The following is a 25299-nucleotide window of genomic DNA, read 5'->3' as shown; positions in this document are numbered from 1 at the left end:
GGCAGGCAACTTCAGTATGCCAAGTGGAATTGTGGACTTCTTTTTGAGATCCAGGTACATTTATTGAAAAAATTTTACTTTCCTGTTTGGGTACAGTGGGAATTAAAATAAATGAAATATTAGGTAAGTGGGAGTATACGAAATTAGGTCATTTCTCTTCTTCTTCCATCTCCTCCTCCCTCTTTGCTAGAGGAGATCAGCTTTCATATTCATCCTTGCTGATTTAACTCAATGAGACGGCCAGCAAACACAGCCAGCGTTCCAATAATACACACCAGCATGAACACACCAAGGAGAATATGATCCATCACCATTGCCACAAACTTCCATTCCTCGGCAGCCTACAATGGAGGCAGAAGGTGTTAGAATAGAATGTCTTTAAAAGAATCACTGGCCTTCCTATGGTCAATGGTTTAGCAGACTTGGTGTCATTTAATGTTTCTACAAAGCTCTTTCTTTCTTCTTTTTTTTTAGAGACTTCAAAGCACTTAACAATTATTGGCTGACAACAATTATTGTTCCTTGTTTACAAATGGATGATTTTTAAGACTTTCTGAGCTCACACAATGTGAAAATGTGATCAAAATTTTCCTTGTTCATTCCTGAAAGCCAACCTGTCCACCAAATCTAATGTATCCATCCACAAGTATAATTAAATCACTTTTTAAACTCTCAAACTATAGTGCTTACGTTATTGGATTCTTGCTCTGATTTCATGGTTTCTGCAATATATTTGACTCCCTCAATGGCACTCTTCACATCAGGATGTTTGATGAGTGGAGAATGGAAGGCCATGGTTTGGGGTCCCGGTTTCCCAGAAATCTCGGAAATGTCAATGTCTTCTGTAAAAATCTTCTTTTCCTGTTTTTCTCTGGATGGTCGTTTCATTGTTGAAAAGAACATGACATTTGGGATTGTGTGGATGAAAACCTAAAAAGGGAAAAATATTCTACTTCAAAAGATTGTATCAGAAATGACCCCTCTGAAATGACTCTGGGGATGAACAGAATGTCACAGTTAACAATGATGTTCTGTAATGTAATATGTTTGCCACTGGAGGGACCCTGTTCTGCACGCTGGACTGCTAACTCAGACTTCCACTGGGTTTCTCCCATTTCTTTTTATTGAGAAAAAGTGCTGTGTGGATCTTCTGAGGGGTATTTTAAGACCCTGGCACTCCAGCTCCAACAAAATCCCTTCCTGTGACATAAAAAAAGACATCATTCATTTGGATTCCTGCGTGGTTTTCTCAGAAAACCCTGGGATGCTTAGATTTTTAGCACTGTCTTTAATTTCTTCTTTAAAAGATTCTGATTTATATTTTCCCCATCTTGTATAATACAGATGTTTCTAAGACAAGGAAAGCAAGGTAAATTCCACCTCCAGTCTGTTGCTGTGTAAGCTAATGGCCCCTCAAAAGAGGCAATGCAGGAAAAGCATCAGTGAGGTAAATATTACCCACAAACTCCACACAAGATGAAATATCACCTGAATGTGGTGTGAATATATATTTCTTCAAGAGAAGTTGCTCCTATTTCCTGAGTCCCCAGGGTCCTCTGGTACTGAATGGAATGTTAAGGGTGGGTATAGAAACAATGAAGTCTTGGAGGAATCACTGGTCTAGACTGCAGGTCTAGCCTGTGGCGATGCCCTAGGGTATCCTAAAAACTCTCAATGCCCTCCCCAGGATACTGTAGCAGCCTGCAGGGACTTGGATTTGCTTAGGCTGTTTCCTGGTCCCTTGAACCTTCTCCCCAATGTATTCTTTGGTACTCTCTACTCACTCCTTATTCTGTTCTTTCTCTTACTTCCGTTATAAAATGAGCAGCAAGGTTTGGCACCAGAAGTGCTTTAGTCTCTTTGAAGAAAAGGTGTCATACAGCCCCAGCAGACAGTGTAGAACAATCCAGTGAGGTAATGTATATAAAATTCTTTGCACACCTTAGGGCACTGTATAAATGTCAGCTTTTATTATTGTCGTTATTATTGAAATACAGTGCACACAGACTCAAAGAGGCCTTGTGCAGCAGTGGCTAGAGTTGGAGCCAGGATGACCTGGGTTCAGCACTCTCCCCTAGTGTGGCCTGGCTAGGTGGTGCTGAGCCGGTTGCATAACCTCTTAACGCTCTTGGGGAGCCTCTAAGACAATTGCAGAGTGGGTTCCTACCAGCATTGGTAGAAGGTTTCTCTTTATTGGATGTTTCCTGCACCAGTGAAATCACAGGTCTGGTCCAACATGGATGGATAGGGACGAGGCCCATGTCGAACAGTTTTGGGAACTCTTGGGTGAGAAACTCTCTTTACCAATTCAAGGCCGTCCCCTTTTGATCCCTCACATTCTGGAAGAGTTGCTCAGAGCCCTGACAGGCTAAGTGATTTGTCCACGGTCGTAGAGCTAGCATGTGGTAGGGAAGGGACTTGTATTTAGATCCTCTTGACTCCAAGTCTGACTATCTGGATCAGAGATATCAAACACGCTGCCCATAGCAACGTTGCAGCCTGCAACACTCCAGATCATAGCCCAGGAGTTGATTCAGTGTAGGATTTCACAGGTGATTATTATTGGGAAATATTTATTTCCTAATAAATATTGGGAAATATTTAAGAAATAAATAAAAATACAATACAACATCGATAATGTTAGCATGTGATTTTCTAAGTTGATATGCAGCCCACGAGGATGGTTTAATGGTCTCTGTTTCTGTTTTTGAGTTTGACACCATTAGCCTATCTATCCACCACTCCATGATTCCTCCTTAGTGCTGTAAACACTATATGTCAACAATAATAATAGGTGACCCTCATATAGTGCCTTAAGGTTGGCAAAGTGCTTTATGCAGATGATCTCATTTGACTCTTCTACATTTGTTAAATCTACATGACATGGGAAGTGGAAGGGATACAGGGGGAAGTGTAGGCAATGCAGAAATAAAAGATATCAATAAAATCTATCAAATATCTACACGTTAAAATGATTCACTCTTTTCAAACTCCCTATATGCCTAATTCACATATTTGAATGTCTTCTATTACGAAGTCTCCACTATAGGACCATTCTCTGATGGCCCCCGTCTTCTTGTCACCATCCTGATCCCTGCAGACCTCTGCCTTGTATTTTCATAGGGAGATTCCGTCTACTTCCAGCCTCAATCCCAGGCCTGATTTATATCTCTCAATAGGTGGTCCCTCCAGCAGAAAAGCATTGGTTTCCACAAAGAAGATGAAAGTAAAAAGTTATTTCAAAATCTCACACCTTATGAGTAGGAGGAGAAGGGATGTTTAATCATTCTCCCTGATCAGAAGGACTCTTTGAGGTTGTATTTGGGGTGGGATGTTCAATTCATGTTTTCTATCCCTCTGAGATCTATATTACATGTTTTATTCATGTTGAGAAAGAAGTGAAAGAAAGCTCCCACAAAGATATGCTGAGAAAGATTTTTGATTCCTTAACATCAGAATTCTATCAGCTTTGATGGGTTATGCCGGACTTACAGATGTCCATCAGGGCTGAAGACCCTTCGCCCCACTCACCTTCCTCACCCATTCAGGCATGACATGAGTACTTGGGGAGCGGTGATGAGTGTTGATGACTATCACTGTGATGATGATTGATGCAATGACAAAAACCATGGTGAACAACATGTATTTGCCTATTAAGGGCACTGCGCTGGAGGTGGAGGGAATCAGTTCCACAATAACCAGGAGGAACACAGTCAAAGAAAGTAAGACGGAAATACTGAGAGTCATCTTTTCTCCTGAAGGAAAAAAAATGAAAGAGAGACACTGAACCAGAAGGTTAAGTAGTGATGAGCCTAAGAAGGAGCTCATTCAGGGTGGGATTTCACAGATGCTCTGGTGATTTTGTTACATGCAACGAAAAACTCGGTGAGACTGTTGAGTCTAGGCAATTCACCAAATTATTAGCTTAGGCCAGGGGTGGGGAACCTGTGGCTTTGAGGCCGCACGGGGCCTTCTAGGTCCTTGGGTGCAGCCTTTTGATCGAGTCCAAGTCTCACAGAATAAATCCTTTTATTAAGAGGATTTGTTCTGTGAAATTTAGATTCAGTCAAAGGGCTGCATTTGAGCCCCTAGTGGGCCACATGTGGCCTTCCCTATCCTTGCTTTAGGCCATTTGGTTTTAGGTGAATTAACCTGCTCATTTAAAAAAAAATAATTGTAGAATAAAACGAGCATTTCCATAACATAGTATAATAAAAAAAGATGATTTAATCTGCTCATTTGGACTATAGTAAGAGATATACATTGAAGTTCTGGGCCTCCAAGGAAAATTTTGCAGAGATGATCCTCAGCCTACTGGCCCCCAAATATTCTCTTTTGTGGAACTTTCCCTCAACTACCAAGACGATACTGTAAAGTTTGCTAGCATGCTAACTTCACCTACGAAAATAATTTTATCCTCTACAAAGGCGGAGGGGGGCAAATCAAGGTGTTGAATGTAGAACAAATCTAGTATTAGGCCTCTTAAACCAAACAGTCACATTGATTCTATTTCTTCCATCCCTCAGATGGACAGGAACAGCAGATCTAAGGGAACAGGACTTGGAGTCAGGAACTGGACATTTGGAAAAAATTCAGACAGGTGGAAAGGGAACTGGACATTTACTAAGACCCTAGGCAAATTATTTAGCTTCTCTGAGCCTCAGTTTCCTCATCTATGAAATAGGGATAACAATCTATGTAATGTTTTATGGGAAGTCCTGCATGCTTGTGTGTTAGTATCATAACTCTTTTGATTAGGGAGCACTCCACTTGACAAAATGATGATTTGGCCATGCCAAAAAGGCCTCCTCTTCCTCTATCCCTGAATAATATGTTTCCTTGTTTTCTAGCAGAGCTTCTGATATCAAAGAATTACCCAATTTGAGAGGTAGAAAGGATCTCATTATCTATAGAGTCTCACCCTTCCATGACAGGCATTTCTACAATTATATACTGGACAAATGGAGGTCTTTTGACCTTTGAAACGATTTTCAAAAAGAGACTTTTAAAAAAACATTCTCTTCTACCTTAGAGGGTTTTGTCTTCCCATAACTCCATGTATCTTGAGTTTTTCATAGGTTAAAAAAAAAGTTTTTTTCTTTTTCATCCCATATACTTCCTTTTCCCTTTTTTAAAAAATCCCATATACCGCCATTCCCAAGCATGTAGTTTTCTCTCATTGTCTTGAGTTGGCAATATCAGCACAGAGGCCAGGGATGAAATGAAATTTCAGGGGAAGAGGAAGGATATAATCATTACATATAGCCCCTGCTATGTGCCAGACACTGTGCTAAGCACTTAACAAATACTATCTCACAAATTACAAATATTTGATCCTCAAAATCACCCTGTGAGGCAGGCGCTATTATTATCCTCATCTTACAATTGGAGAAACTGAGGCAAACAGAGGTTAAGTGACTGATCCAGGGTCATGCAGCTAGGAGGTATCTGAGACAGGATTTTAATTTAGATCTTCCTGATTCCAGGTCTATTGTGCTATCCACTTTGCCACCTAGAAAAATGAAAAGGCTACAGAGATGATCAATTCTCTTCAAACATTTATAAAATGTCTACCATAGCTTAGGCGTTGTATTGATGGTTGGGGATAAAACAAAACAAAACAAAACAGAAATATAAGTTCCTGCCATCAAGAAATTTACATCTTACTGGAATGGTGGGGAGAACATACCATCTACACAGATAAGTAAATGTATATATTTACAGGAAGAAGACAGTACTAGTCATCATGGGGATTAGGAAAGGCTTTTAAGCTGGGCCTCAAGGAAGCTAGAGATTCCAAACTCAGGAGGGAGTACATTCTAGCCATGGGGAATGGATAGCCTATGAGAACAGAAATGGGAAATGGAGCGTCAAGTCTAGAGAACAGCTAGTAACTCCAACAGTTTGGGTGAAATATAGAGCATGTGAAGGAGAGGCATAGGATATTAATCTGGAAAGGAAGGTGGCAGCTAGGTTGTGGAGAGCTTTAAATACCAAGCTGAGGGGTTTGGGTTTTTGTTCTAGAAGGAAGAGGGAACTACTCAAGATTTTTGAACAAGGTAATGGCATAATCAGATCTATGTCTTTTAGCAGCTATGTCTCCACATATTGGATTAAAGAAGAGAGAAACTAGAAGCAGGGAGGACAAGGGGGAGGCTACAGCAGTCCAGGCGGGAGAGGATAAAGGCCTGAACTAGGTATCCATACAAGTAAGGATCAATTTGTAAGATGTTTTGGAGGCATTTGACTGAATGTAAGGGTGAGGAAGAGAAAAAAATCAAGGATGACTCTGAGATTATGAATATGAATGACCGAAAAGATGATGGTCACTCTCAACAGAAATAGGAAAGTTTGGAAGAGAAGTGGGTTTAGGGGGAAGGAAAATAATGAGTTCAATTATGAATATGCTGAGTTTGAGATGCTGGGGACACCCAGATGGGGGTATCCAATTGTCAGTGGTTAATGTGGGATTGGGAGGAGGATACGTGTTGTAAACTCTTGGTATCATAGGTTCATAAGATCATAGAAGGCAGCTAGGTGGTGCAGTGGATAGAGCATCAGCCCTGGAGTCAGAAGGATCTGAGTTCAAATGTGACCTCAGATGAGACACTTGACACTTACTAGTTGTGTGACCCTGGGCAAGTCACTTAACCTCAATTGCCTAAAAAAAAATGAAGGATATAAGATCACAGGATCTGGGGCTAGCAGGGCCCTGAGAGGTCATCCAGTCCAACCCTGTCATTTTACAGGTGAGGAAACTTAGTTCTGGAGAGGTTTGTAGAATGTAAGCTTCTTGAGAGCAGGCACTGTTTCATTTTTGTCTTCCTATCCTCAGCACGCAATACAGTATCTTTCACCTATTAGGTACTTCACAAATGTTTATCTAATTGAGGAAATTTAGGGTTGGATGTATAGATAAGGAGTCATTGGCACAGAAACGATCATTGGAACCTTGGATGTTGATAAGTTGCCAAAAGACAGAGGAGAAGAGGGCCCAGGATAGTGCACTGGGGGATACTCATGCTTAGTGGGCGATCAGAAAGATGATCATCCACTAGTTGGTGGGGACCTTTCCCCTGGGCTCCTTGGGCTCCTTGTGTTTTTTTGCAAACTCTTTGCTTTCTTCTCTTCCCTGTCTGGTGCCCTTCACTGGCATACAATTAATTAGACAACCACCCTGCCTGCTTTTTTCTTTGACCTGCTTGCTTCCTTAGAAACATTTTATTCCCCTGTTCCTAGGGGCTTTTGCAGCTAGCAGATGTGTGCCTATAGTAATTACCTGAGCTCATAGACTGCTGTTCCTGGATAATGCCAGGGAAAGCTTTTTAATGACAAGTTGCTGATAAGCACTGTACTCAGCTGCCCAGCTTTAAGCTTTGAATGACACTCTTGCTTGGCTGATCCCATGAACTACAAACGTGTATAGCTTTCAAAGACATAAGACAACAAGGGAATTATGGAATGAGATTGTTTTTTCATGCCTTTATGAAATGAGGTCTATGTGAGTGCCAGTTTTGGAAAGGAGCTTACCTAATCTACTTTGTCCGCAACACTTTTTCCTAGCCTGCCCTCCTCGCAGGAGGTGCACAGATGGCGAAATAAATCTAGGCTCTTCTTGACTTCCAGTGACCTGCCCTGGTGGTATTCTACAATTTACACCCTTGTACTGATGGTCATTATGTGGTTATGATTGCATTATATTTAATGCATACCATACTATTAATTATGATAGAGGCAATCTGGTGTACTAGATAGATTGGTGGGCTTGGAGTCAGAAAGAACTGGCTTTGAATCCTTCCCATGCTAATTACAAGCTGTGTTACCCTGGACAAATCACCTCTGTATGTCTCAGGTGACACTCTTAAGACTTTTCTATCGAGTCGTAGACTGATTGCCACCTGTGTTGGTGGAGGGAGTTCCCATACTAGGAGTTCCCCAAGCCGGTGAAACCATAGCTCCTTCTCTCATTCCTTGTGGCACTTAAGACAGGCAGTGCTGCCTAGCCAACTCTGAGAAAACAGATTGCATTCTTGAGTATAGCAGAAACACCACCAAATTGACTCCAGTAGATATGCATTTGGAGCAGACCTATAATTTCATTGGTGCAGAGAAGTTCCAGTGAAGAAACTCCTTTCTACCAGCACAGATTGGTACCTGTTTTATACCCTCGTGATGTCATTGGTCCTCTTTGAGAACGAAGGACAAACAACGACAACAATAGTCCAAGAGAGTTTTCTGGGGGCGTTGAGATGTAAACTGAAGTGCCCAAGGTCAGTGGACCAGTATGGGGAAGAAGCAGAATTTGAACCCGGATCTTCTTGATGCCAAAGATATTTAATCTTTAATCTCTTTAATGCCTAAGGATATTGCCTCTCTTTTAAGCTTATAGCCTCCAGGATTCCCAGGTGGTATCCCCTTCAAGTAAATACTAAATAGACCTGACTCTCCTTCCCTTGTGAGTGCAAACAAATTTGGGCTTTTTGACAGTGGTATGACCATACTGCATTTATCTATTGAAAATAATAGCAACAATAATAACATGTAGCATTTATGTAGCTCTTTAATGTTTGCAAAGTGTTTTTCATAATTGCCTTATTTGATCCTAGCAATGACCCTGTGAGGTGAGTTCTAATATTAGAGGCATCTAGGTGGTACATGGACAGATAATATAATACCTCCCAGGACAACATGAGATGACGTTTGTAAAGCACTTTGAGAACCTGACAGCACCATATAAATACTAGTTGTTGCAGTTATGCCCATTTTACAGATGAGGAAAAAAAACTCAAGAGAATTTAAGCAACTTTCTTAGGGACACACAGCTAATAAAGAGCTAAGGGGGGATTTGAACTCAGGTGTCCCTGAATTCAGGTCCAGTACTGTGTTACCTAGCTGCCTCCTACGTGTGCATGTATATACACATACGTAGATGTCTCTGTGTATCTTATACACACACACACACACATAATTTTACTTCAGTGAAGCATAAATAAAGCCATAATATAATATAATATAATATAATATAATATAATATAATATAATATAATATAATATAATATAATATAATATAATATAATGTAATATAATGTAATATAATGTAATATAATGTAATATAATGTAATATAATGTAATATAATGTAATATAATGTAATATAATGTAATATAATGTAATATGTAATATAATATAATATAATATAATATAATATAATATAATATAATATAATATAATATAATATAATATAATATAATATAATATAATATAATATAATATGATATAATATAAAGCCTCATGATGACTGGAGATGGTCCTGGGGTTCTCAAAGTTGTTGTCAATGGACAGTAAGCTCTAGCAGTTCCTATGATGCTAGAATGGCTTTGAATATAGGCTTTGGGAGTGCTTGTATCTGTTGATGGTTAATGGGAAGAACATCCTGACTAAGGCCTGATACAACGAGATTGCCCAGTGGTTAGAGCATTGCATTTGGAGTCAGTGAGACCTGAGGTGAAACTGGCCCTGTGACTTAACCTCCGTCTGCCTCAATTTCCCCATCTGTAAAGCAGGGAGAATTAATACCATGTATGATGAGCCCCCTCTCTGCCTTCTTCTTTGACCTGCTTGCTTCTGCTCCTGCGGGAGCTCCTTTTGCAGCTAGCAGGTGTGTTGTTGTCATCGAGTTGTTTTTCAGTCATCTCTGACTCTTCCTGACCCCATATGGGGTTTTCTTTGCAGAGATACTGGAGTGGTTTACCATTTCCTTCTCCAGTTCATTTTATAGATGAAGAAACTGAGGCAAACAGGGGTAAATGACTCAGCCGCGGTCACACAGCTAGTAAGTGTCGGAGGTCAGATTTGAACCCAGGATCTTCCTAACTCCAGGCCCAGAACGGTATCCACTGCACCACCTAGCTGCCTCTAGTGATTACTTGAGCTCTTATACTGCCCCCCCCAGACACACACACACACACACACACACACACACACACACACACACACACACGCTCTGTTATTGTTGTTAGCTCTCTCAAGTGACTGGCTTGCTTCTAATCCAGTTGCCTTTGATTGCTTTATATTGAAACTCTAGCCCACATTCTTGGAAATTTCCACCTCATGTTTTTAGTCAAGTTCTTGACATTTTTCTCTCCCTGTTTCCTACTGGCTCTGGAGTGTTCAGAAAGTAGGTGGGGTTGGCAGAACTCCAAGGCATGCTTCTTAAAGAGAGAAGGTCCCTCATTCCACAAGACTGGATGTCCTATTGTCTCGAAATGCCTTCTTAAAAAAAAGGGACCAGAGCCTGCCAGAATAGGACAGGGAAAGGAAGGGGCTTACTTGTCTGAGATGCACCTGAGTTGGAAGAATATAGGAATCTCAGGGAGCTGAACTGTCTGGTCTAGGGGAGACTCACACCTCCCCATCCCCCTCCTCCTGGCCTCCCCAGGCTTTGGCTTGAGGTAGTCAGTGCTGATCACGAGATCACCATTACTGTGACATTCATGCGGCATCACCCCTATGACACGATGGAACTACAGTGGGTGCTACGTGATCCTGGGCCGCCTGTCATGCCAGTTTTCTTCCAAATTTTGTTAATGTGCGCACATATGTTTTCACTTAGTTGTAAACAGGATGTACATACTATGTTGCCTCCTACTTTTTAGAAATACAACATGGAATGCTGTCTTTGCCACAGGGACATTTGCAACAAGAGGAGGGTGGCAAAGCAGACAAGCACCAGGCACTCAGAAATGACTCTAAAATTCTCTTTGAAGATGCCTGTCAAAATCTTCTCAAAGAAGTCTGTTTTATTCCATGACTTCAATGGAAGTGTGCTTTTATCTTCTGTCTTTTTGCAGTTCAAATTAGGCAGGAATCTCAAATAAGTAGAATAAAAAATGTGTATTGAGTTCAAATCCTCCCTATAATACATAATGGCTACATGACTGAGGCAAGTGCCTCAACCTCTCTGAGCCTCAGTTTCCTCAATAGTAAAATGAAGACCATAATACCTGCAGAAATGACGTCATCAGGTTTGTCATGAGGCTTATGAGATAATATAATGCGAAGCACTTTCTAAATCTTAAAGCCCTATATACATGGTATTATTGTATACAGTAGTACTTAAAAAGAGTAGGATTTAATTTTAAGTTCTATATAAATGTGTTATTGTTATTATTACTCTGGTAGTACTTAAGTAATTTTAAGTCCTATGTAAACTTAAGTCACTATTTTATTGCAGACAATAGTATTTAAACTAAGCAGGACTTCATTTAAGTCCTATATATCAATAAATTATTATTGTTAAAGACAGTAATATTCCAGTAGTTCTTAAATTAAGTAGGACTTAATTTTAAGTTCTATATAAATGTAAATAATTATTATTTTTATAGATAGTAGCACTGGTACTACTGGACTGTGTAAACTCTCTGTTTCCTTATTTGTAGTAATATTTGAACTCCTGATCTAACAGGCTTACTGTGAGGAAAAGCTCTGTAAACCTTAAAGTGATTGGTTGTTGTTGAACTGATACACACACAGACATACACTCACACACACACACACACACACATAATCTCAATGCCATGAAGAATGAGTACATACCACTTATAACTGGTTAAAATAGTTGATTAAATATGGCATATCTGATTATTTTGGGGGAAAATTGGCTATCAGGCCTTCAATTAGGAACATAAATCCATATGACAACATTATTTCTATAAGGAATTCTATATTTGACACACACATGTACAAATATGTGTATACATACATATATTTTACATATATGTGTGTGAATATGTGTATACATTTACATATATACATATATACATATATATATATATATTCTCCTAGTGCCCTTTCTTTGAAGTTCTTTTTTCATAAAAACTACCTTTTAAAAATGTTTATCTTTCCTTTGTTATAAATTGTTGATAAGTCATGAGTGGTCTGGTATACACACACCACACACACACACACACACACACACACATTTTCTACCCTAAGGGGTGCTGCTGCCCCATGGAATATCTTTCTGGCTTGATTCCTGAAAGAACTGGCGCTAGGGAATATGTGGGTTTATTTGTCTCAGCTATAAAAGGCAGGAATGTTAGCTCTTGCAAATAGATCTATCAGGGCTCTTTTCCAGGATGTGTGGTGAGACAATGGAGCTGTAGATTAGTGGGGGCATTTTTAGAGAGACTTTTCAGAGGAGTTGAGTGATGGGAGAGTTGGCTAACAGATACAACCAAGTAGCCTGGGATGAGAAGAGTAGAATGAAAACGTCACTTTAAAAAGACCAATTTTTTTTCAAGTGTGGGATTTTCTTTCTCTGTCCTATACAGTCTCTGCTGCCAACTGTCTCCATTTCACCTCTTCCTGTCACTCACTGGACTGCCTTGAGCAGTTTGAAGAAAAGGGAAGGGGGTAGATTGAGAGAAGAGAGTAGAAGGAAGGAAAATAGGTGGAAGAGAAGGCAGGTGACCCACAGCAGGGACAAAGCTGGGATGAGGATGTAAGAGTACTGACAGTGATGTCCTTTCTAGAATTTAGTGACTTGAGATACTAATACTCTTTTCATCTGACCAGGTCAGAATGTAGGACTGCCTTCCTCTTTCTGGATTCTTTGCTTGTTTTTGTCAGGCTAAGATCACATTAGTTTTTTTGTTTTGTTTTGTTTTGTTTTACTATCTTGTAACACCACTGACATATAAACTTGCTGTTCATTAAAGCCCATGGGTCCTATTCACATGAACTGGAAAGAGCATGTCTTTCCCCATCTCGTACTTAAACTGTTGACTTTGAACCAAATGCTATATTTTCTATTTATCCCTATTAAGTTTTGGCATATTAGATTCAGCACATTGTCTCAGCCTGTCAAGATCTATTTGGATACCAATTCTGTCATCTAATACATTAGCCATCCCTCTTGGCTTCCTGTCTTTTTCCATATTTGATAAGCATGCCATTTGTCTGCATCTTCTTAATGTCTGTCCTTAACAATGCTGTCTTTGTTTGCAATAAGCTCTAATGCTTTTTGAGGGAATGAAAATTTGTGCCTACCTACCTATCTTTCTTTGTTAGCACTGGAAGGTAGGGAACAGTATTCTTAGGCATATAGCACAGTAAATGACTCTTGGTCACTCTCTCCCGAAATACCAGCGGGAGACCAATTAGCATACTCAGAAATAAACTCAGCAGATGTACCTACCTGAATCTGTAGGCAGGTAGAATACCAGGCCAGTGAGGAAGGAGAAGAGGAGGCAGGGAATAATGACATTTACAATGAAGTAGAGAGGCAGACGCTGCATAACAAAATGATAAGTGATATCCAAGTAGGGAGTGTCAGGGCAACAGGCATAAAAAACCCAATGCTTCCAGCCCCTTGATTCCTTAATCACCCATTCTCCACTCTCCATGAAGTTGCTCAGGTCAGGTCGGTCATTTTCCTGGGAAGGCACAAAGGAAATAGGAAATCTCAACAAAACAACTATGAATTAAGACAGGACATCCCAGCCAGTGGTGAGGCAGTATGGCTCACTGGAAGAAGCATTGGCTTGGCCAGCCATCCCTAGGTTTCATTCCTGGCTCTGGCACTCATTAGCCTTGTAACTCAAGGCAAGTCACTCAATTTCTTTGGGTCTCAGGCTTCTCATAATAGCAGCTCACATTTTATATAATAATTTAAGGCTTACAAAGTGCTTTCATGACAACAACCCTGTGAAGTAGGCACTATGGGTGTTATTCTGTATAAGTACTTTATGGATGAGGAACCTGAAGTTTGGAGAGATTAAATGGCTTTCCCAGGGTCACATATCTAGAAAATGTTAGAGGCCAGAACTTGAAACTGGGTTGTCAGATGCAAAATCAGTGCAATCTTTTTTTTTTTTTAACAACAGTCATGGTTGAGTGAGATTATAAACTAGCAGACAAAGCTTTCTATCCTGTGTCAGTGTAGACGTAACCAGCGGAGCCTACCCATAATGCTCTATTTGGGCATTAAAAATAATAATCCAAGGCACTTGCTAAACTTGGATGGTCTTTAGCACTTATGATCTTAGAGATCCACTCTGAATGTTGTTTGTGCAAAGTACCATTGCTGGAGGAATAAGCGAGGAGGATGATCTAATGACCACCCAGCCACTGATTTCTGTAGCTGGAGACAAATACAGAGTTCTCTGAGCCAGGGAGTTAAGCATAAAGGTTGATGAGAACACCTCCAGGTTCCTGTATCAAGGCTTTATAGTAAATCAGAGCTGATGTGGGAGGGGCTGGGATAGGGTAGAGGACAGAGAAGAAATGGCTAAAGGAAACAAACACGGCATATTGTTCCCCCAGCCCCTGCTTCTGATCTTGCTAGTTGCAAACACTACTTACCGGGTAAATGGCAACCACTGAGCCATCATAGGTCCATGTGCCCAGTTTCATGCTGCAGTTCTGCTCGTCAAAGGGAAAATGGGTAACTATGATTTCACAGTAGCTTTTAAAGATGGCTGGAGGTGTCCATGTGATGTGTCCAGTGTAGTCCAAGAGAACTTTGGTGAACTTGACAATGGCAAAGTCACCGTTGGCACTAGGAACAAGAAGGCGAAAAAAAAGGAATAAAGGTTGGAAATGAGCAAACAATTTTCTTAAAAATTAAGTTTCAGTGTGTGAATGGCTGGGATAGTCAACTAATTTATTCAGGCTGTGGCCCTTTCCTTTTCCTTATGCTTTGGAAATTTTGGTCATTTCCCACTCCCACCCCTGTTCTGCTCATTAACATTTACCTCTGAACTTCCCTTTGTCCATTTCACATAGATAATCAAGAACTGGCTAGAACAAGACAAGAAATTTAATTTGCAAAAGATGCCTAAGTTAAATATCCATTGTGCTCCAAATGGTGGAGTGCTTGCTGTGAAATGATGTGATTTCATCAGGCCCAGGAGCTTTTAAGATAAAATGTATGCTAAAAAAACACAGGTTCTCAAAAAGTTTGCTGTCCTTAAATCTCTTTCTTGGATTCCTTTCAGAAGTTATATGAATTAGAATAGATGAGCTATGCGTGAAGTTGCTCAAGAGATAGTATTTGGACTTGGTGTCAAGAAGATTTGAGTACAAATCCTGGTTTAGAAACTTAGTGTTGTGTGACCCTGGGCAAGTCACTTAATTTCTGTTAGTCTCAATGTCCTCATCTGTAAGATGAAGATAATTCTAGTACCTATCTCATGGTGTGGTTGTGAGCATTAAATGAATTTGTATATAAGTATATATTCATGTATCACTCTGAAAATCTTAAACACTATATAACTGTTGGTTTTCATTGTTGTTGTTGTTGTTGTTGTCCTGAATAGGAATTATTTAATGATATATTCTTGTCTGTCTCCCAAATTCCATGCTCACAAGTCAAAAGATTCTAATATTTTCTACGTAGACCTCTCACTCTTATTTGTTCTTGGAAATGCTAGTCACCTCTGAGTGGAGCTCACTTTTGTACCTTCCTGAACTTACCTTTCCTTGAATAAATATCAGTATTTCCTCCTCTCTGTATTTTCCCTGAGTTAGTTTATAGAGCTTGTCAAAAACACCATGGGATTTTAATTGCTTCTTTCTGACTATTACTGAAAAAAGAACTTTGCCTAAAATACTCCTGCTCTATCAGCATATTTGTCCCCAAAGGTTACACAAATGATTAGGTAATTTGGCTGAGCTTGGAATCTAGGGATAATAAGCAAATATATGGTAGAAAGTTAGAACTGGGGAATGGCTGCTTCAAAGGGTATCTTTTCATTCAATAGCACTTACCACTTTCCCTGGTAGGCATGCTATAATACACAGCCTACTCTTCCCCAGTCCTTTGTAGTATAATGGCAGACTCTAAATCCTTGAGCCCGACATTGAATACTCCAGACTATAGGGGATGTTCTCTGAAATGAGCATCTTGTGACAAATGAAGGGCGTATGATAATGAATGTGTCATTATATCTGAATGTCTAGAATCACATTATCATTTCACAACATGAAGTCCATCGTTTGGAGCAGAATGGATGCTTAACTCAGGCATCCTTTGCAATCAACAGCACTAAGTGTCTTGGGATGACGTGTAGACTGTGATGAATAACAACCCTGGTTCAGACCTATTTGGTAGAAAGGACGTTTAATTCCAAGGAACTCAAATATATAGAGCTTGGGTTCCTTGGACATTTGCCATATACTCGTCAGTAGCTCTTAGGGATTAAATGTCCCCCACCCTCCAGCCCTGATTTAATTTGGCTCCAATCAGGGTTACTATTCATAACACGATGTACCATATGGCAACCAGCATGGTAACTTCATCCTTTCTTTTTAAGATTTATTTAATGTTAACATTGCCGAGCAGTCTAGCAGGTGCAAAGCCAAATGCAGACTTTGCATTTTGGCTTTGTTTTGTGATTCCACAGAACAATCTCTGTTCTGTCCATTTTGCTTACTTGTTATAGAGAACAAGGTCTGGGCGCCAGATATTTTCAGATGGAATGTGAATTTTTTTCAAGCCACCATAATCTTCAGGATTCCATTTTAAATTGTAATCTATCCATTGCTAAAGAAGAAGAAATTTAGCCAGTTGAAACACTGTTCACAGTAGTACAAATGAATCTAATGTTGACAAGAGCTATGGATGGCCACTTTTCATTCAGACACTGTGCTTCTGTACGAATGAGTTTGAATAAGAATTTTTAAGAACCTAGAATGACTATCAACTGAATTTTCTCTTCAAGCAAACAGCATTATGAAAAGAATATTGGGTGACATGTTGAAGACATGGCAGGTCCTGAAGATAAACCCAATATCAATGAGCAGTGAACTTAAATAACATATGATGACATAAAAGCATAGGTGTGAAGAAGGTAGACACTTCCTATGAATAAAGGCCCTTTGGAAAACCCAAACTGGTCACTTGAGAGAGGACAGGGAATCATTTTCCCAGGAGTTTCTTTAATATGGCCTATTATTGAGCCAGGATAATTTCAGTTAGTGGAGCCTAACTTAGAGATGGGGGGAGTTGTCAGTCCCAAGAAAGCCAGAGAGGAGCTTGATGTTTCTGGGCTAGAAATCAAAAGAATTCTTAGACTCCTAAAATACTATATCACAAGAGGATCCATAAGAGCTATCCAACTCAGCAATTAAATCTCATATTGAAAACACAAACTCACCTTTACAGGCTTAAAGAATAATTAAAATTTGAAGTATTGGTCCAGAGAAGATGTAGCAGCAGCTCCAAGGCTACTGTATCTATGTAGAGGTCAGAGGAAAAACTCATCACCTAGTGATGAAAATAGGTAACATAAAAGTATGGGCCCAAATTCCTACTTTTCTTACAACTGATTCTTTTTTTTTACCAAATTGACTTTATTTGAGCCCAAGGGAATTTGCTGGACTGAATGACACACATTCTTTCTGGATTACCTGCTTCAGACGAACATTGGTGGTTACAATTTGATTTACTTCATCCTAGAAAAGAAGGAATAGCTATTATTTTAGGAGGGAAAATGGGCAGGGTAAAGAGGAAGAAGAGGGGATGAACCAGTTCTGAAGATATGTTCAAAACATGTGTAAGTGCTTCTGTTATCGAGGCCTCATACCACATTGATGAGCTGAATAAGCTGCAGACCCACAGTGACCTCCACTGCTTGCCGGTGGTCTTCCACTGGTCTCACCACACTGTTGTAGTTTTCAAATAATTTTGCAACCAGACGGGTTTCATGTTCAGAGCCCAGGACGAGATTGGCTGCAGAAAGCAAAAGACACACTGTCAGATTCCTCCTGACCACTGTACCAACATGGATAACTGATGTGTAGCCGATTAATGGAATGGCATGCTAGCATTGCTAAAGTGATCCACAATGGGGCTATTTACTGCCTTAAACTCTCTGAACACAGCTGCTGGGGTAGTCACTTCCCAGGCGGCAGAAAGTTGTGTAGGAATTTAACATTTGTCTTTTGGGCAGGTGACATTCCTTAATGAGAGAGTCAAACAGAACTGGCTTCCTAATGGGCAGGATGTTGATGATAAACAATAATAATACTGATTCCTAGGAACAAAAATGGAAATCAGTCTCATTATTCTTTAACTAAACCAGTCAAATAAAAAGCATTTATTAAATGCTTACTGTGCCAGACACTGTGCTGAGCTCTGGGGATAGAGAGAGCAGCAAAACAAAACAAAACAATAATCGAAACCCACCCCTGCCCTCAAAGAGCTCACAATCTAATGGGGGAGTAAATATGCAAATAACTGTTTACTAACTATAAAAATCAGTATATGTATATAAAAAGATATTCGTATGTTATTAAATATAAAGAAAATATCATCTTACAAATGATTTTTAAATGATTATTTTATTAAAATATAATATTTAAATATAATCTTATATATACTGAAGCAAGTTACTAGCATTGGGGAGTCTAGGCTGACACTTAGGTTGTGAGGCTGGGAGGATAGTTGTCCCCTCAAAAGTAATAGGGAAGTTTGGAAGAGGGGAGCATTTGGGAGAAAAATTAATTATATTTGGACATACTGAGTTTAAGATCTCTATAAGATATCCAACATGAGATATTTAATAGGCAATTGGAAATATTTCATAGGCACTTGAAGATGTAAGACTACAGGTCAGGAGAGAAGCAAAGATATCTGAGAATCATCTGCATAGAAATGATAATTGAATCTATGGGGAATGAAGAGATCACCAAGTGAAATAGTATAGAGGTATCCTTGGGGGATACCCATGGTAGGCAGATACAATCTGGATAAATATCCAGCAAAAGAGATGGAGGAGGAGTGGTCAGACATGTAGGAGGAGAACCAGGAGAGAGCAATGTCTCAAAAACCTAGAGAGAAGAAAGTGTCAAGGAGAAGAGGGTGACTGATAGTGTCAAAAGTTGCAGAGAGGTCAAGAAAGATGAGGATTGAGAAAAGGCCATTCAATTTGTCAATTAAGATACCACCGGTAACTTTGGAGTGAGCAATTTCAATAAAATGATGAGGTCAGAACACATATTGTAGACAGTTAAGAGAAAGAGGAAAGAAAGAAGTAGAGGTAGCAATACCAGATGGCTTTCTCAAGGAAGGCAGCCACAAAACAAAGGCATATGATCGTAACTAGCAGAGATGGATAGATTAAGGGAGAATTTTTTAAGAATAGGAGAGACCTGAGTGTCCACTGAGACAGCAGTGGACAAGGAGAGATTGAAGATCAGTAAGAATGGGGAGAACAGAGAGGACAATCTTCTGGAGAAGATGGGATATAATGGGGTCACATGTGCGTGCAGAAAGGTTTATCTACTTGTCTGTAGAAGGGCTACCTCTTCATGTGGGACCAGGGTGAAGGAGGAAATGGTGGGTGAAGGCAGCTGAGAGATGTGAAATGAGTAGGAGGGGAGAGGAAGAAGCTCTTAAGAGATTGTGAAACCTTGAATATTGCCTCGATGTTAATTCCGTCATTTCAAACTCATGGATTATGGCCTCTACCAAGGTAAACCTCCATGTTCTCAGAGATATTTTGACTGAACAATTTCATCCTGAAGTCACCAACTTTTCAGTAAAGAGAGTCTATTTTCCTCTAGGTTAGTCCACAGATGACATATTTTATGTTGCAAGATGCAGATCTAAAGCCTTTCCAGAGTGGTAGGAACTATCAGAGCTTGTGCTCTACCGGAAGAGTCTGTGAGGTCCAAGAATCACCCCTGTGCCTTGGAAAGGCACCAAAATAGGAGCTTGCTAGAGGTTGCTCTCTCACAGAAAGCAAAATTCCCTTAATAGAAGATACCCCAATATTGGTCATTATAATGAAAGCTAATACATATGTGCCTTATTGGCATGGGTTCCAGAATTCCTTTTAGAAGCATAAATGGTGACAAAGGACTTTATTAGAGTACAATTAGTCTTATAGCTTTGTCTTGGTTAGTCTTGAAAAAGCCAACACTCTAATATTCAGGATCACATATACAAGTGCCAGTGTATCCTTGTCTGTAAAATGGAGATAAAAATTGCTCAGAAGGTATAATGTAAGTAAAGTGCTTTGCAAACCTTAGAGCAACATATAAATTCCAATTGTTATTTTTTAATAGAAAAATGGGCATATCTTTTTTTTTTTTTACCAAGGCCTTGGTTTGTCTGCAAAAGCAAATGTCCTTCTAATTTAGAAGACTGAACCTGGGCACTCAACAGATCCTTGAAAGATTATTTGCATTAGGACAGAGAATGTCTGCACCATCTGGGACAGATATCTGCTTTCTGAAACATGTTGAAATTATTTTTTAACTCGATTCTCTTGCTTTTTGAGCCTCTACTTTTCTCTTTAGCCTATTGTCCTTTGTGTCTTGTCATGTCTCCCTTATCTTTGCACTGACTGACTAAAACCATTGCTTCTTCAGAACATGGAGAACTGAGATAGTTGCATGCATGTATACTGTCTTGTGCCACAGGGCTAATAATTCTGCTCTAGGGAAAGGAGTTGGGCTCCTTTCACATCTGGAATACTGGCTGTGTGGATGGAAGCACTATCCGCTCGCTCCTTGCTGGTCTTTTTTTTTTTTTTTGCTATGTAACTAAATACAGTGGTGCACTGCTTCATGAGTGTAATAATAGCTAACATTTATAAAGCACTTACTATGTACCAGGCCCTATGTTAAGCACTCTTACAAATGGTATCTCATTTGATCCTCACAACAACCCTGCAAGGTAGATGTTATTATTATTCCCATTTTATAGATAAGTAAAGTGAGGAAAATGAAGGTTAAGTGTCTTGAGTATCAGAGGCTGGACTTGAACTCAGGTCTTCTTGACTCCAGGCCCAATTCCACTGTCCTGCTTCCCCTTGGGCCATTTCTGAGTGCCTCTCCATTTTTATACAAGTAAAAATTGGCACTTGCTCTATTTTCAGAAAAAGGCCAAAATTCTGTGTTTGGGCACAATTCCCTAGCGTTAAGCCTGTGTCTTCATCTTTGTTCATAAGCTTGCTAGTCTCCAAGGCTCTAGGGATATGAAAAATGCCTCCCACCGTGAAATGTGAAGAGCTTTTGCATGTTCTGCTTGCCCAACTGCCTGATTTCAGCGGGACTTTGAAGGAGAGTTTATTGGGGAGTTCCACAGTCCTTACTTTTTACAAGTCTTTTCAGAACAGAAAGAATGAAGCAATGCACCCTTCTCCTTAGTTTACTGGCTCTGCAGGCCCCGGAGCCATGGGAGAGGACTGGCAAGGCCTGCTAAGCATTTGTGCCAGCTCTTCGGGTTGCCAGGAGTGGTGTTTGAAGAGGCCGCTGGAGCTCTGCTGTTGCTTCCTGGCTGCATGGGTTTTTTAAAGTGACTACTTATCTTTAATAAATGGGGGGAGGAAGTGGAATTCTGCAATCAGGGCAAAGAATAGTCCTGTAACAATCTTCACGTCCCCCTCTTCCTCTCCTAAAGTTTCTTCCCTAACGATCTGCAGGTACATCCTGTTCTTTTGCGGCCAGTATTCCAGATGTGAATTTCTGAAGAGCCCACACTTGCATAGATGCTAATTAGAAGTATTAAAATTCTCCTCATTCTTTTCAGCAGGGGAGGTCGGATTTCTAAAAGTCTTTGTTTCTACTGCTCATCGTTGCAGTCAGTTGGTCAGTCTTTCCAGCTACAAATCTACAACATGTGGCAACATATGTTTATAACTATAATTGTTCCTGGTTGAGTTAGTAGTATAGAGAAGCATTTATTAAGTGCTTACTACATGCCAGGCCCTGTGCTAAGTGATGGGGATTCAAAGAAGGGCAAAAATATTCCCCCCTGCCCTCAAGATTCTCACATTCTAATAGGTGAGAGAAGATATGAATGACTATGTACATATGAGGTGTATACAGTGCAAGTGTAAGGTACATTCAGAAAGGAAAAGCACTAGAATTGGGGGGAGGAAAGGACAGGCTTCTGGAGAAGATGGGATTTTAGTTGAGTCTTTAAGGAAGCCAGGGAAACTGAGATAGAGGAGAGGAGGGAGAACTTTCTAGTCATGGAAGACAGTCGATGAAAAACACAGATTTGGGAGATGGGTGCCCTGTATGAGGGAGACCAAGTAGGCCAGGGTGGTTGGGTCACTGAGTATATAGAAGGGAGTTAGGTGTAAGAAGATTGGAATAGTAGGAAGGAACCAGGTAGAGAAGGGCTTTGAATGTTCAACAGAGGATTGTGTATTTTATCCTAAAAGGGAGCCATTGGGTAAGGATTGGGGAAAGGTGACATGATAAGTCTTAGGTTTTAGGAAATTCACTTTGGTAGCTGAGTGGCGGATGGATTGAAGTGGGGAGAGACTTGAGGCACGGAGACCAATTTAAAGGCTATTGGAAAAGGACAGGCATGGGATGATGAGGGTCCTCACCAGGACGGCCACTGTGTGATTCGAGAGAAGGGGATTTTTGTGAAGATAGAAATGATAAGCCAACAAGAGATTGGATATGGGGTAGCAAACAGTTAAGTACTCTGGGCTTAGGTTTTCTAACATGTAAAATGAGGGAAGGACTAGGTGACCTCTGCAGGACTTTCTGGTGACAAATCTATGACTTACAAAGTCTATTTATAAGCAGTATTGTTAATGGCTGGAAGTAGGGTAGATGACTCTGGGGGACCTCAGTCTACATGGCAGCCTAGAAGGCCAGGAAAGGGGCCAAGACTTAAGGATTCTATTTCCAATCCCAGTTCCTTGGTCTGAGACATTAAGTCATAGGTTCATTTGCCTTTTTCTTGAAAAAATAATGGTCACCCCCTCCAAAATCAGACAAGGATAAAATACAGTACTCTGAAGTCATTGGAGTCAACGGTGTCCTATAAATAGAACAAGATCAATATGATGTTGTATGTTAAAGCAATATAGGAACAAGCCTTCCTGAATATGGATGGGATTTTGCCTATGAAGGGTTCTAGAATGGGGTATGCAGCCATGAATCTGAGCAAATGCTCCTACTGATCTAATATGCAGCCTATATAATAATATGGGGAGGAGGTTAGGGAAAAAGCATCATTTACTGTTGATAGGTCACTATGTGCTTAAGTGAATGCCCATGACCTTTTTTCTGACACTCGTGTTTGACAATGTGCCCCCAGTCTATCTATCTCTCCAGGTTGATTACACATTACTGCCCTCCACCCTCCTCCTGCCCCCCTCCCTGCCATGTTCCATTCCAGCCAAACTATCCCACTTCCTGTTTCTTAACACAACATTCAATTTCCTGCCTCTCCACCTCTGTCCACACTGTCCCCTCTGATGAGAATGCCCTTTCTCCTCTGTGCCCTTTTGGGATCCTCATCTTTCTTCAAGGATCAACTCAAAGATCATTTCCTACAAGAGATCTTTCCTAATTCCCTTAATTGTTAGTGTGACACTCCCCTGAAATATCTTTTTATACGTGTTCTTTTTATCTGTGACTATCTTCCCTTTCAGCAGAATGTAAATTCCTTGGGGACAATGCTTGGCACAATGTAGGCACACAGTAGGTGCTTGGTGCATAGTAGGTGCTGAATAAATGTTTGTTGGCTTGACAGGGACTGTTTTGATTTTGTCCTTGTACCCCATAGCCTAGCACAATGTCTGGCACAGAGTAGGTACTTAAAAATGCTTGTTAAATCAAATTGAATTGAACTGGATAGACTGAATATGTTCCTGACTCTGTATTTATCTGACTTGGAGTGTCCCTTTGTGCTTCTGACCACATTCCGAAGCCAAGTATAGACTATCTTTGCTTGAGCACTACCCATGTGAATTCTCTTCTGGGCAAATTTGATTCTGCCAGCATCTCTAAATATTTTTCATATACTTCAGCATTTTTTATACTTGGCCATAGAATTTAGGACATGCCCTCAGGATTCTAGAGATCTAGAAAGTTTTTTCCTTCCCAAAGCAGGAAGCTGTATCATATGAAGAGTAAAAACACATCCCACGTGACCCAGATTTAGCTGGATCAATTTTGGACTTCCTATGGTCTCACTCATCTTAGTTCAGGACACCTCCCCCACTTCTGTCTTTTGCTATTGAAAAAATGAGGTACTATGTACTTTTTCACCAAAATGGCCTACATTTGCCAAAGAAACATTGGAAAGGATAAGATAAGGTGACATCTACAATAAATTTTATATTAAGGACTCAACAAACATCTCTTGTTTCCCTTGACCGGAAGTTCAGGATTTAGCATACTGTTTCAGCTGCTATGCTGTGGTACATTCCAGAGCTGAATGTGGGTCAAGGGCTATACAAGGTTTTATAGTTTCAATTCAAACTTAATCCTTGATGCATATAATATCCTGGAAAAGTGAGCAGAATATATATATATTTTTTGGGGGGGGGGGGGGTGTTATTTAGTAGGTAGAGCTTTAGTATTGCATATTTCATCTTTATAGGGAAAGTTTAATTAGAATTATTAATAGATCTCTCAAGCACATGCATCTGTCAATCAGTCTCTCTACCTTATCCAGATTCCCCAAGAGTAAATAAAAGGGCTTGTTAAAAAATATATTGTTTAGGGAAATAAAAATATACAAGAGCCTAAAAGACTCAAGTACTTGAAGAGGTCATTCAGTTGGGTTGAGGCTTGGCTAATAAATATTGATAATCAGGGAAATCAAAAGTCAAAGGGATGAAGAGGGAGATTGTTTGAGGAGAGACAGGATTCCACATCTTTTAATCTTGTATCATTCCACTTTTTTAATTATGTAACAGAGACAAGCATTGTTTAGCCAGAAAATGGTCAAGTGAATGCTGGGGAGGAATTACCAGGCTAGCTTCTGGCCTGGAGAATTGAACTTTCTGTATTTTGTTAGAGGGAAAGAGACACTGGTCCAGAGCTCCTGAAGACTCCCCCATAAGCTGCAATGCAACCCAAAGGGAAAAGCTGCCCTCCCACACTTACCTGAGCAGAGACAGAGAAGCAGGAGGGCAGGAGTGGACTCCATGGGCTGGGTGCTCCCTGTAGGGTCTGTCAGCCTTTAGGAGGCAGAGACTAAAGGACCCTCTGGGTTCCAGTTGGCTTTGCTGCTTCTTCCTGGAGGGCTTAGGAAGTGAGTGTGCAGAGATATTGATTCATACCACCTGTTCCCAACAGTAACAGCTGAGACCTCTGGCAGCCCCATGTGTGCAGAGACTTGCTCAGTCTGTGCAGGTTTTTCCTGCTGTACACACACAAAAAAGTCATTTTTCCCTCCCTGAAAAGTTCAGTCTACCCTCAATTTTGTAAAACGAATCCTGTTTTAGAAGCATTGGGAAGCTGGCTATTTAGCAAAGTCTTCAAAATAAGTGAATCATTTTGTAAATCCCTGGCATAAATTTCTTTGGGACAGG

General features: G+C 40.2%; 1 protein-coding gene across 1 annotated transcript; it reads right to left on the bottom strand.

Moving 5' to 3' along the window:
• Positions 1-37: 37 nt before the first annotated feature.
• Positions 38-25064, bottom strand: CHRNA1 (cholinergic receptor nicotinic alpha 1 subunit). The gene is made up of 9 exons (XM_020990832.2): positions 24872-25064; positions 17587-17732; positions 17411-17455; positions 16435-16544; positions 14363-14558; positions 13197-13434; positions 3532-3755; positions 691-930; positions 38-341 (listed from the first exon to the last, which is right to left on the bottom strand). Exons 1-9 carry the CDS (start codon positions 24912-24914, stop codon positions 210-212), a joined length of 1374 nt encoding a protein of 457 aa, XP_020846491.1. The 5' UTR covers positions 24915-25064; the 3' UTR covers positions 38-209.
• Positions 25065-25299: the final 235 nt, after the last annotated feature.

Source organism: Phascolarctos cinereus, unplaced genomic scaffold (genome assembly GCF_003287225.1).
Source record: "Phascolarctos cinereus isolate Bilbo 61053 unplaced genomic scaffold, phaCin_HiC Scaffold_726;HRSCAF=1367, whole genome shotgun sequence".
Taxonomy (NCBI): Eukaryota; Metazoa; Chordata; class Mammalia; order Diprotodontia; family Phascolarctidae; genus Phascolarctos; species Phascolarctos cinereus.
Note: the sequence above shows the minus strand (reverse complement) of the source record. Positions and strands in the feature narration are given on the sequence as shown.